This window comes from Rhinoraja longicauda, chromosome 32, assembly GCF_053455715.1.
Source record: "Rhinoraja longicauda isolate Sanriku21f chromosome 32, sRhiLon1.1, whole genome shotgun sequence".
Classification (NCBI taxonomy): domain Eukaryota; kingdom Metazoa; phylum Chordata; class Chondrichthyes; order Rajiformes; family Arhynchobatidae; genus Rhinoraja; species Rhinoraja longicauda.
Window position 1 is genome coordinate 11,194,006 of NC_135984.1, and position 13,864 is coordinate 11,207,869.

A 13,864-nucleotide genomic window follows, 5' to 3' on the forward strand; every position below is an offset into this window, starting at 1 on the left:
CTTGTTCTCCCGTGGTCGGGGCAGTCAAACCATCCGCAGTCAGGGCGATCAAAACCTTGTGGTTCATCTAATACTTGAGTGGAATTCATCTTTAATCTTGTACCACTCCCTTAAATCTAGGCCCACTTGGTTCATCGGCCTCTGTTTTCGGAAATAGGTCCCTTATTCATGTAATGCTGGCCTCCCAAGTTGTATACTCTCAATCCTGTTCAATAAAGCTATCGACCTACCAAAACTTAAATGCGATTTTCCTTCACTATTTGCCACTGGAGTAACTCAGCGAGACAGGCAGGATCTCTGGAGAGAAGGAATGGGTGATGTTTCAGGTCGAGACCCTTCTTCAAATTCTGAAGTCTGGGGTCTCGACCCTTCTCTCCAGTGATGCAGCCTGTTCCGCTGAGTTACTCCAGCTTTTTGTGTCTATCTTCGGAGTAAACCAGCCTCCGCAGTTCCTTCCAACACAATATCTCTGGAGAACATGGACAGGGTAATTGGGTTAGGGCCCTTCTTCAGTCTGTCCATTCTGGTGATTTTCCAGAGATGCTGCCTGTCCTGCTGAGTTACTCCAGCACTTGGTGTCCTTTTTTGTAAACTGGCAACTGCAGTTCCCTGTGTCACTGACCTCATTGACTCCTCATTGAGGCCAGTTCGTTGGATGCTTTCAAGAGAGAGCTGGATAGAGCTCTTAAGGATAGCGGAGTGAGGGGGTATGGGGAGAAGGCAGGAACGGGGTACTGATTGATAGTGATCAGCCATGATCGCATTGAATGGCGGTGCTGGCTCGAAGGGCTGAATGGCCTACTCCTGCACCTATTGTCTATTGTCTATTGTCTAAAACCCCACAACCACTCAATTGCAGGGATTGTTGCCTCCTACCTGAGACAAAGATTTCCTGACGTTGTCCTACCCAGCAACAAGATGGGGCTTTGCAGACAATGCTCAGGGTTTAATCTGAAATCAAGCCTTCAATCTGCCTGATTTGGAACGTGTTTAAATGAGAAACCCATGAGTTAGCAGTTGGAATTTTATTGTGAATAAACCACTGACCAACACATGATACACCCAAATACAAATCAAAGAGTGTATGTCTGTAAAACTGCCACAACGAGTAACAATTTTGCCAACTATAAAATCTCCTGCTTATTTAGTTTTGAAAGTACTTTGTATATCTGAGCTTCAATAGGCTCAGTTCAGAGAATACCGTACTGTTTAATGCTCTGTCCTTAATGCCTGTGAAACAATCACACGAGGCATTACTTGGTGACGTGAAACAAATCCAGTTTAAATGGGTGAGTGATTGAGATAAATGTGAATATTTGACAGCAATTACTTTGAAAACTTAATATGACGGTGACCAAGGCAGCGACAATTTTGATTTCAAAAAGAGTGCGTCGGTTTAAAATGATGATTGTGTCCTGCTGCGAAACCGTCTCCCACCTTATCCGTTTCCCACTGAAACTGCAACACTGAAAGGGCTATTCGGCCCACTGTGGCTGCACAGATGACGGATTGTTTTGGGAGCCATCGCCAATCTACTCTCAGCAGTAACCCTACTCCTCAGGTTCTGGTTTCATTCAAACCGTGCTCACTTTGGCTGAAGAGCAAGTATAATAGATATATAAGCAAGCGTAACTAATTCTCAGCAAAGCCACAATTGTGCTGCCTTCAAATATGTGCAAGGGAGTCTGATCCTGTAATTAACTTCAAAGGCAGGCCAGGGACTAACGCATGCCTTCCACAACACCCACATCCACCGCTAGCTTGAACTCCCAGTGGAAACACATGCGTGTGATGGGAATCTCCCTCCCACTGCCTCCAGGGCTGCCAGAGTCCTCAAGTGTGAAAAACTAGCTCCACACACCTACTTCCCAATGACATTGTAATTCACGCTGGTGCCCTCCAAGGGAACATTTTGCACCACAGTCTTTAAAACGGCGAATTATATCTACATTATTTGGAATTAACTCCAAGGTTTGAAAGCCTTGTACACAGGTAAGTGTCTGATCGAGTGATTCCCGAAAACATGGAATCCGTGAAGGGTTATGATTAGTTTTTGGGCTTTCTCACTGCCTCGATGCTAAATATACTTTTGTTCAGACACCGAATACCTGGGTGATAATTGCAGTGACTGCCTTCAGAAATACTTGGGAGACAAAATTAACATTTGCTGCAATGACGCCTGGGTTTTAAAAGGATCTCTAGAGCGTTGATTGTCAATGCCTGTGTCTGCTGGAATTACTGGGTCTCCCTCAATAATCCTGGGACAACAAAATAATGTTGAAAGATTTTGGATGTGAGATGATGCATTCAAATTTCAGGCTATGCCATAAAAATTGAATGTAGAATAGGAATTGGAGCAGTGAAGGACATCATTTGAATTCACTGCCATACATCCTCTCCCTATTATGTACCCCATCAGCTTGATTACTCTCTGATAAGTCCACTGCTCCAATTCTGGATAAACATCCTCAAAAACAATTGCTCCCTCTCCAGCCGCCATGTCTTCAACTTTCAAGATATTCCCTTCCTTAACTTCCCTCCAACACCTCTCCCTCCTGTCGGCAGCCATTCTAACCCTACCAGTCTGACCGAGCTGGTGTTCATCCACTGCACCTCACCTCCAACGGTTCTGTACCCCAACGCACTGTGGGAATCCTTCAGTAAGGACAAGGTGCTATACGATGGCAGCTCAGATCACGTAGCACAGGTACAGGCCCTGAGGCCAATCGTATCCTTCAGACCATCATATACCCATCTCTATAACTCCAGCTTCTTATCATTCAAACCTTCCAGATCCAGTAACATCCTCCTGAAGCATTTTTGCAGGACAACCAAAACTATACACAAATTTGGTCTCACCAATAATTTGTACAGCTGTAAAACATGATGTTTCAATTCCTATACTCAATACAGTGAACAATGAAGACAAGTGTGCTAAATGCTTTTTCATCATCCTCTTTACCTGTGTCTTCACTTTTGTGGAACTGTGTACCTGCACCTCTGGTTCTCTCAGTTCTACAATACTTCCCAGAGCCTTACTATTTACCATGTATGGCTTGCCCTGGTTTTGCCTTCCTAACATGTAACACCTCGCATTTATCTAAATTAAATTTCATCTGCAATCCTTCAGCACAGCTGATCGAGATCCCACGATAATCTGAGATGGCTAATTTTAGCGTAATCTACAAATTTACAAACCATGCCTCCAACATTCGCATCCAAATCATTAATATAGAAAGACGGTCAGAACCTTATTTTCTAGGGTTGAAATGCCAAATGCCAAAGGGTATAGTTTTAAGGTGAGTGGGAGAAGGTTTAAAGGAGATGAATAGGGCAAGGAGCCTGGAACAAGCTGCCAGGGTAAGTGATGAAAGCAGACACAATAGCACCATCTAAGATGCATTTAGACACCCACGTGAGCAGTAGGGGATGGAGGGATATAGACCGTGTACAGGCAGTTGCATAGTTTAAATGAACATTATGGTTAGCACGCACACACACCGTAGGACAAAAGGCCTGTTTCTGTGCTGTGCTATGTTATGTTCTTTCCCTGAGTTACATCCTTGCTCTTAGGATTTTCCTAAATCATTTTTGCCAGTGATATTTTATGCCCCCTCTTGGCAACGGAGCATCCCCTGATATTGTACTTACTCCAGAAGGGAGTCCCTTGCTTTCGGTGCTCCACGTGTACCAAATCATTCCATCCTCGGTCATATTCTCCAAGGTCCTTGACATCCAGGGTTCCCTGGACTTGCTGCCTTACCCTTCCACCTTATGGGAACACACAGGCTGGGAACTCTCACTATTTCACATTTAAAGGCTCCCACCATGAATGTAGATTTTATCTCTAAGTAGTTGTTCCCAGATTGTTTTGCCAGACCCTGTCTCTTGATATTGAAATCATTCTCTTCTCAATTCAGACTCTGGACTATGTGTATCCCTTTATAACTACTTTGAAACTTATTGAGTGATGTCCACTGTTCCCTAAGTGCATGCCCACTGACACTTTATCTACCTGCCCAGCTTCATTCCCTAGGATTATGTCTGGCACTGCCCTATTCTGAATGGGACTGTCTACGTACCACCAAAAACATCTCCCTTGGACAGCTGTGATCTCATTCTACAAATCTCGAAAAAAGCAAGTCTGAGCCATTAGCCTGACACTTTTGAAATCATTCTCACTGCAAAGCCGCACCTCATCTCCAATAGCTGAAAACACTAATGTGGTCCACACTGGAATAATGTGACCCATATTAAACAGTGCCTTGTCCTATTGGGCATGAACAGAAAGCACTTTGATCTAAGGACTACAACAGGAATCAAACATTACTTTCTTAGCAGAGAAGACTAAATTACAAAGTGCTTTTCTCTCTTTGACCTTTAAGCAGATCACAAATTAAAAGGCCAAACCTTAGGAGTGTTCACATCTTCCTCCATGAAGCCCAATTCTGGTTGGCATGTGGTCTGTAGATAGGTGAATGAATCCACAGCAGAGGATTGGGGCAGGACAGGAGACCTCAACAGCCGGACGTTCTGTGACATGAGGCTCACCTGAGGAACCACAGCATTTGCCTGAAATTTAAAAAAATAAGGTGTTAATATTTTTGAAAGAAATTCTTGCTAACTGATCACTTTTAATTCTCTTATCTGTTCTATTTAGCAGTAAACATCTACTGTACTTCATCTCTAGAACATCTCTAGAACATCTCTAGGCCAGACCGTTGAGCAGGATGGCACCTGGGATATTGGCAGTGGAAATCAGCCCACTGACTCAATATTCAGAGGTTCATCATGTTAAATCCAATCCTGTCCTCACCAGACAAGATGCTACTGTCAGTAGTCCTGTCCTCACTGGACTAAATATGCCGTCAGTAATACAATAATGACCCTCTTTGGTGAGATTCCTCTAGGTGTTGGACAAACATAAATATTTATACAAGGAGATTGAGACTCATGCCACTCTGGAAACCATCAATTAGGCCATTTTGTCAAAAAATGGCAAAAGGGAAAGAGTGTAACAGCAAGGACCATGTGCAGGGGGAGATCCTGAGACTGCCCTGCCTTTCAAAATCATGACTCATTTAACCACTTCAAAAGACAAAGAACTGTAGTGGAAGTGAGTCTTCCTCTACCCTGAGGGGCTGCAGAAGAGACGGAAGTAAAGGCTGAGCATTGCGCCGAGGAAGCCAGCTTGTGATAATTCTGCTGCAGGCGCCAGGACTTTATTCCAGAGACCTGATTGAGAAGTAAGTTATATAAGAAAATAACTGCAGATGCTGGTACAAATCGATTTATTCACAAAATGCTGGAGTAACTCAGCAGGTCGGGTCAGTCAACCCACTGACTCGCACAGCTATCTGGACTACACTTCTTCCCACCCGGTCCCCTGCAAAAAGTCTATCCCCTACTCCCAATTCCTCCGTCTACGCCGCATCTGCGCCCGGGATAAGGTGTTTCACACTAGGGCTTCCGAGATGTCCTCGTTCTTCAGAAAATGGGGCTTCCCCTCCTCCATTATAGATGAGGCTCTCACTAGCGTCTCTTCCACATCCCGCAGCTCCGTTCTTGCTCCCCCTCCCCCCACTCGCAACAAGGACAGAATCCCCCTCGTTCTCACCTTCCACCCCACCAGCCAGCGGATCCAACATATCATCCACCAACATTTCCGTCACCTACAACGGGACCCCACCACTGGCCATATCTCCCCATCCCCTCCCCTCTCTGCGTTCCGCAGAGACCGTTCCCTCCCTAACTCCCTGGTCCACTTGTCCCTTCCTACCCAAACCACCTAAACCCCGGGCACTTTCCCCTGCAACCGCACGAGATGCAGCACCTGTCCCTTTACCTCCCCCCTCAACTCCATCCAAGGACCCAAACAGTCTTTCCAGGTGAGACAAAGGTTCACCTGCACCTCCTCCAACCTCAATTATTGCATCCGCTGCTCTAGATGTCAACTTATTTACATCGGCGAAACCAAGCGCAGGCTCGGCGATCGCTTCGCTGAACACCTGCGCTCGGTCCGCATTAACAAAACTGATCTCCCGGTGGCCGAGCACTTTAACTCCCCCTCCCATTCCCAGTCTGACCTTTCTGTCATGGGCCTCCTCCAGTGCCATAGTGAGGCCCACCGGAAATTGGAGGAACAGCACCTCATATTTCGCCTGGGCAGTTTGCAGCCCGGTGGTATGAATGTCGACTTCTCCAACTTTAGATAGCTCCTCTGTCCCTCCCTTCCCCTCCTCCTTCCCAGATCTTCCTCTATCTTCCTGTCTCCACCTATCTCCTTCCTTTGTCTTGTCCCGCCCCCGACATCAGTCTGAAGAAGGGTCTCGACCCGAAACGTCACCCATTCCTTCTCTCCCGAGATGCTGCCCGACCTGCTGAGTTACTCCAGCATTTTGTGAATACATTGAGAAGTAAGTTATTCAGGTGATTGAAAAGCCCCCAGCAGGAGCCATGCAGAAGAAGTGGAGCGGGTTAGTCAACTGGAACCAACAACTAATATTCAATACATCACGCACTGAGCAGGATGGCACCGGGAGCAACAGTAGCCACACCGAGTCTCAAAGATTTTATTTGAAGATTAACCTTAAAAATATAAAAGACCTGAAGAAAGTTAAAAAAAATGTAATCCCTCTTTTGAAAAGGCAGGAAAATTTAAGTTTAGTTTAGAGATACAGCACGGAAACATAGAAAAATAGGTGCAGGAGTAGGCCATTCGGCCCTTCGAGCCAGCACCGCCATCCAATATGATAATGGCTGATCATCTAAAATCAGTACCCCGTCCTGCTTTCTCCCCATATCCCTTGATTCCATTAGCTATATCTAACGCTAAATGAATTGGTCTCCATTGCCTTCTGTGGCAGAGAATTCTACAGATTCACAACTCTCTGGGTGAAAATGTTTTTCCTCATCTTAGTCCTAAATGGCCTACCCCTTATTCTTAAACTCTGACCCCTGGTTCTGGAGGAACCCCTGGTTCTTGTGGCCCAATAAATCCGTACTGACCAGCAATCCCCGCACACCAGCACTATCCTATACACTGGGGACAATTTACAATTTTACTGAAGGTACGTCTTTGCAGATTTTCAGTTCATTGTGTTGGGAATGTGCATATTTTCAACCAAAAAAATAACATCAAAGTAGAACCATACAACTTTCAAACCTGCCAAGACAAATCCAGTCTTTCCAATGTGGAGTACAAAGATCACCATAGTTAAGCAATACCAAAATCTTTCCACATGTAGGCTGAGCCCAATGTGCACTCGTGTACAGTGGCTCACCTGGTATTTGGAAAACCTACTCCTTCCTACACACATGGTTCTTAATGTTCTGCTCAATTGTGCCTTCAATGAGCATTCAGTTAATCTGCACCACAGGCACAAGGAAAGGAGGAGCTAAAAACGGATATCAGTGAATCACTGGCAAGATCCAAGTGTGAAGAGAATCATAAATAATTTAAAACGGCATGAGACGGTCTTTATTTTTAGCAAAACTGCATGCTCCTGAAAAGCTGTGGATTGAAGAAAAGTTTCAGTGAAACTCTTTGCTGATCATAACGCAAATCCACAGACAAGCTGTGGTTTAAAAGTGCATCCTCTAACACCTGATATGTCCGTGCCAACACGACAAGATTAAATCCAGTGCGTGAGTCGACTCTAGTGGAGGGCTGAGGCCTGGAACCTTTACGGGATCACCCGGGCCGTCTTCCGTTTAATCTGGGGGTCGACGATGGACTGGGTGCGACGGGCCACAATGCACAAGTCGGCAGACAACGGGGGTAAAAGCGTGCCCAACGTCGCCCTCATCCTGATGGCCACCTTCGTGTGTGGCTGCATCAGGCGGAGCGTAGAGCCAAGGCACGTGGGCACCAAGGGCCACTACCTGCTGAGGTTCTACCTGTCCCCGGTGTTGCGAAGGATGGGCCTGGCGCAGATGCCACGCAATTTGCCAGTCAGCTGGACATTGCCGCACCATCTATCGTTCGTGGAAAGGTTCTTCCGGACCAACACCTTTGACCACAAGTCCATCGGGCAGTGGTCAGCACGGAACGTCCTGCAGGCACTGCAGGGGAATGACTCCATGGATCCTGTGGCGTGGTTCCCAGAGCAGACTGCCCAGCTTGTCTGGCAAAATGCCTCATCGCCAGAACTCACCAACAAGCACCAAGACCTGGCTTGGCTGGCGGTGAGGGGAGCCCTCCCAGTCAGATCCTTCCTGCACCGCCGGAACCTCACTACCAGCGCACGCTGCCCTCGGGACGGCTGCTATGGAGAGGAGACGGTTGCCCACCTCTTCACAGAATGTGGATTTGCCAAGAGAGTCTGGAGAGGTTTGCAGGGGTCCCTGTCACGATTTATTCCGAGCAGCTCCGTCATAGAGGACTCTGTGATCTATGGACTGTTCCCAGGGACGCATTCAGAGACTGACATCGAGTGCTGCTGGAAGGTCATCAACTCGGTGAAAGACGCTCTTTGGTCTGCCCGATCTTTGTTGACCTCCCAGCGGAGCAAGCTGTCCGTCGGGGAATGTTGCCGACTGGCCCGCTGCAGACTGCAGGAGTACGTGCTGAGGGACGCACTGAAGCTTGGTGCAGCCAATGCCAAGGCTCTGTGGGGGAGGACCACAGTCTAGGGTCCTTCCGCTGCTGGGCATGGGGGGCAGGGTGTGGTGGAGACACCCCTCCAAATAAGGGATTCTGTGTAAATTTGGAAATGAATATCTGCATTGAATGTGTAACCTCCGGAAATGTCGGATGGGGTTTTTGAAAAGAAGATGTTTTGTAAATATTTATTACTTGAATAAAGTATTTTTTGATATATTAAAAAAAAGAGAAAAAAAGAGGCCTGGAACCTTTACACAATCATTATTTCATTTTGTACAGTGCATGCCACATAGGTAACTCACATAATTACTGCATTACCTTGGCAACCGCTTGCTCTGCAATTGTGCTTGGTCGCCGTTGACGAGAATCCAATCTCTGGTCTACAGGGAAACTGCTTCTGTGAGATTTTAGTCTCTCCACCAAAAGATAATAGATAGCAGCAAAATGGTTATAGCTCTTGTTCTGTAAAGCCTGTAAGGACGACAAAGTGAAAGCAAATGTTAAAATGAAGTGGAGAGGAATAGTGGGAGACCTCAATGTTTCTATTACAATTTATTTCAATAGACAATAGACAATAGACAATAGGTGCAGGAGTAGGCCATTCAGCCCTTCGAGCCAGCACCGCCATTCAATGCGATCATGGCTGATCACTCTCAATCAGTACCCCGTTCCTGCCTTCTCCCCATACCTCCTCACTCCGCTATCCTTAAGAGCTCTATCCAGCTCTCTCTTGAAAGCATCCAACGAACTGGCCTCCACTGCCTTCTGAGGCAGAGAATTCCACACCTTCACCACTCTCTGACTGAAAAAGTTCTTCCTCATCTCCGTTCTAAATGGCCTACCCCTTATTCTTAAACTGTGGCCCCTTGTTCTGGACTCCCCCAACATTGGGAACATGTTTCCTGCCTCTAATGTGTCCAATCCCCTAATTATCTTATATGTTTCAATAAGATCCCCCCTCATCCTTCTAAATTCCATTGTATACAAGCCCAATCGCTCCAGCCTTTCAACATACAACAGTCCCGCCATTCCGGGAATTAACCTAGTGAACCTACGCTGCACACCCTCCATAGCATATTTTCCACATATTTTCCAAGAGAAAACAGGTAGTGGGGAAGTGGTGTCTGAAGGTGCTGCAGTGGCTGGTTTACAGAACTGTCACAAGGAACTGCAGTGGCTGGTTTACAGAAAAATACACAAAGTGATGGAGTAACTCAGCAGTTCAGGCAGCATCTCTGGAGGACTCGGATAAGTGACATTTCAGTTGGGAACCTTCTTTAGAATGCTGTGTAGAAGGGTCCCGATCTGAAGCGTCACCTATTTATGTCCTCCACAGATGCTGCCCGACCTGCTGAGTTACTCCAGCATTTTGTGTTTTTATTTCTGAGGATGTGACTTGTTTAAATCAGGAGAGTTCTGCAGATGGCCTCTTTGAGCCTCATTACTTTCCCCCTGATATGATTTCTAAGTGTTTCTCGTTTCCCTGATCATTGCTCCTTTTCTGTCCATTGATTAAGATGGTGCCGAGGTCATTTTCTCCCTTCCTGAGTATTGTGGGGAAATTATCAGCAACATATCATCCAGACTTGAAAGAAACAATATTTTTTTACAAAGTGAGTAAAGGTGTGCTTATAATATTCTGCGCAAAGCACAGACAAGGAAATAAAGGCTGCAGAATTTCTCAGCAATTAAAAGCAACTTCTCGGGGGGGAGAAAGGAACAAACATAAAAGGACAGAGATTTCAACTGGGAATTTTCTTCTTATGAAATAAGTGTAGCACATTGAGATTTTGTGAAAGGAATGCTGCAGGAATGGATATTTAATTCTACTTCTTCTTGCCACTGGTGAATAGTTTCTCTGCCTCAAAAGGCAGTGAAGGCCAATTTCCTGGATGCTTTCAAGAGAGAGTTAGATAGAGTTCTTAATGATAGTGGAGTCAAGGGATATGGGCAAAAGGCAGGAACGGGGTACTGATTGTGGATGATCAGCCATGATCACGGTGAATGGTGGTGCTGGCTCGAAGGGCCGAATGGCCTACTCCTGCACCTATTGTTTATTGTCTATTGTCTAATATGCCTGACTGCTATAGTTTCTAAAGACACAAAACTGCTCAATGAAATTGGGACAAGAGTTCATTCATTCAAGGGAACAAACTCAGACACCAGGGGTTTGCACTTGCTCACCTCTGGTGAAACCACAGGAGAGAAGCGGAAAGACAGGGAGAGCTGGAGATTGCCTCGTTTTACCCCCACTTAAGGCTTGGGAGTAAGTTAACTGCTGAGTGCAACAGAGATTTGTGGACCAGGAGGCAAGACTGCTCACTACAGGTGTGTCTGAGCAGCTGTAACTGATGAATGGTGGTATCTGATTTTAGATTTAGTTCTCAGAGAATTCCAAATTTCCACCACAATCTGTGTTGTTTCTCTAGAGGCCCGTAATATTCTCCTCCCTCAACCTTCTTTTCCTGAAACGTTTCCCTTAAATCATTTACATTCCAGAGAATAATAAATCCCAAGCAATAGGGGTCAGTAGTATTCAAAGTATTGCAGGCCTAATACTCCTGTTGTGTACTAATACTCCTAATACTCCGAGTATTAAATGCTCAGGTAAATAAAAATGTACACCTTGTACCTCAATAGTTTTCTGCTGGTCGATCCCCAGGCTGTGCATTAGTCGTAGAACCTGTTCGTTGTATTCACCCATGTTGACTTCATTCTCACTGGGTTGCGGATAAATAACTGGTCTCTGCACTGGGACTTCAGTCAGCATCCATTTGTGCTCCTTTATCTGGGTAATTGTGAGTCTTTTGGAAGGGTCTAAGACCAGCATGCGTCGAATGAGATGTTCACAGTCTGGTAGGTGAAAAAGTCTTGATCAACTGATGTTATGGTCACCAACAACTGGGTCACATATTAATCAAGGTTCCTACAAATAAACATTTGTGCAACAGTTTCGGATGTCGGATTGTTGCTCCCGCACATGGCATCAAGTGAAAGGATTGGGCTGGCTCACAGAGTTGAACAATCCAACACTGCCAAGGACCAATGCCCTCCCACCCGCTTAGGGTCTTCAAAAAGATCAGAATCCAGCCTTCCCTGCTGGAGCAGTACCTGATGCTCAGAGATGTACTGCGTGGGGACAGGTCTTCCTTTGTCCAGACTCGACCTCAATACAACCCATCAATCAAGGTTCCCTAATCTTGCCAGCCTTGCACTTCACTCTAACAGGAACACGTGGGCTATGAATTCTTCCTACCTCACTTTTAAAATCCATGCCACTTACCTAACGTCCTTTTACCTGCAAACAGACTCTCCTAGTCAATATTTGAGAGCTCCTGTCTGATGCCATTGAGGCTCTCCCACTGACTCAACAACTGCTTGCCCAGCCTCATTTGCAGCGCAACCCCTTCTCAAGTAGGAACATCCACCCATTGCTTAAGAAAACTTTCCTTGACATATGTAACAGATTCTACCCCATTTAATCCCTTGGCAATATGGCAGCTTCAGTCAATAAATTAAAGTTAAAATCACCTACTTTTACAATCCCATTATTCTTACTTCTATCTGTGATTTGCTTACATATCTCCTCTAATTCTCGCTGCCTAGTGGGAGGACTATCGCATAATCCCGTCAAAGCGGGAGTTTCAATCGCCCTGACGGGGGCTTCGCCCGCTGGCTGCGGATGGTTCGACTGCCCTGACCGTGGGAGGAGAAAGAGGAAGGAGATTGGACTTTATTACTTTCCATCACAATGAGGAATGCGGGGGATCCACTGTGGTGGATGTTTATGTTAACTTTTACAGTAAGTAGTTGTGTGCCTTTTTGCTTTTTTTAGTATGGCTGTATGGTAATCTGAATTTCACTGTACCTTAATTGGTACACGTGACAATAAACTGACCTTGACCTTGAAACCTTGAAGTGATCACCTCTTTCTTAGTTTTAAATTCTTCCCATGTAGACTCACTGGATGTTTGCCTGGGATATTGACTCTAAGTACATTTTCCCACAAAACCGTTTTTCACAATTTCTCAGTACACATGACAACAATTAACCAATACCAATGCTGCCATGATGATCACACTCATCAATAGTGCAATCTCAGCAGGCACATCAGTCAGCGTGAAATACAATTTTGAAATACTGAAAGTAAAACAAGTCTATCTTGGAGCCTTGCTCCCATCTAAATCACATGCGACGTCATTCAACCAGACGCTGTTTTTGATACGAATGACTCACTTCCGACAGTGTGCAGCTCAACATTTTCAAGTTCTCACCTTCAGACATGAAGTATGGAATTCTAAACCTGCCTTCCAGAACCCTCTGCCTCAGCACTGGAAGTGTTGGACCATCAAAGGGTAGAGCTCCACAAACCAGCACATAGAGGACCACTCCGAGACTCTGCAGACACAACAAGAAGCAGGTTTATATAGAAAATGGAAAAGTCTACATTGTTCATAATCTACAGTTCAAAGGTAGGCCTTCTAAAAATTCAGGTAAACAACACCCACTAACTCTCCTTTGTCTATCCTGCCATTTACTTCCTCAAAGAATTCCAACAGATTAGTTGGGTCTAGATCTTCCCTTCTCAAAACTATGCTGACTTTGGCTTATTTTATCATGTACTTCGAAGTGCTCGGAAACCTCATCCTTTATAATGGACTCTAAAATCTTACCAACCACTGAAGCCAGGGTAACTGGTCTAGTTTCCCCTCCTTTGCTCCGTTCCCTTCTTGAACAGCCGATAGGCTGGGTTTGTTCTAATTGGAAGGATAGAGCTATGGAGATAGTCAGAGTCATTTCCACACAGAGAATGGTGAATATCTGGAACAAGCAGCCAGAGTAGATGGTGGAGGCATATACCTTTACAATGGTTAAAGAGCATTTGGCCAGGTAATTGGATAGGAATGGAGTATCGGGATATGGGCCTAATGCAGGCAAATGGGATAGCATTGATGAGATGAGTGGCAAGGATGAAGTGGATCGAAGGGCTTTATTTCTGACTGCATGAGTATGATTCTAATCCCTGGAAATAAAATCAACCATTTCAAAAGAGTAAGCTAATTTCTAAAAGAGATAATTTCAAACTATTTTTAGGGTTTAAGAAAGATTATTACCCAGATGTCCAGTAGAGGCCCCTCGTATTGCTGTCCTTCAAAGACCTCTGGAGCCGCGTACGGTGGACTTCCACACCAGGTGGCCAAAGGTTCCCCAGGTTTGTAGAAGTTGCCAAAACCAAAATCTGTTCAAACAGAACACAGT

At 45.4% G+C, this 13,864-nt stretch overlaps 1 protein-coding gene across 1 annotated transcript in view; it reads right to left on the bottom strand.

Annotated features, from left to right (window-relative positions):
- Positions 1–13,864, bottom strand: part of sik2a (salt-inducible kinase 2a) — a 103,262-nt gene that overhangs the window by 12,941 nt on the left and 76,457 nt on the right. The window contains exons 5-9 of the mRNA XM_078426985.1: positions 13,720–13,844; positions 12,880–13,003; positions 11,238–11,458; positions 8,924–9,076; positions 4,411–4,572 (exon numbers count right to left, since the gene is read on the bottom strand). Of these exons, the coding sequence (XP_078283111.1) occupies positions 4,411–4,572; positions 8,924–9,076; positions 11,238–11,458; positions 12,880–13,003; positions 13,720–13,844 (785 nt within the window). The remainder of the gene's footprint in view (positions 1–4,410; positions 4,573–8,923; positions 9,077–11,237; positions 11,459–12,879; positions 13,004–13,719; positions 13,845–13,864) is intronic.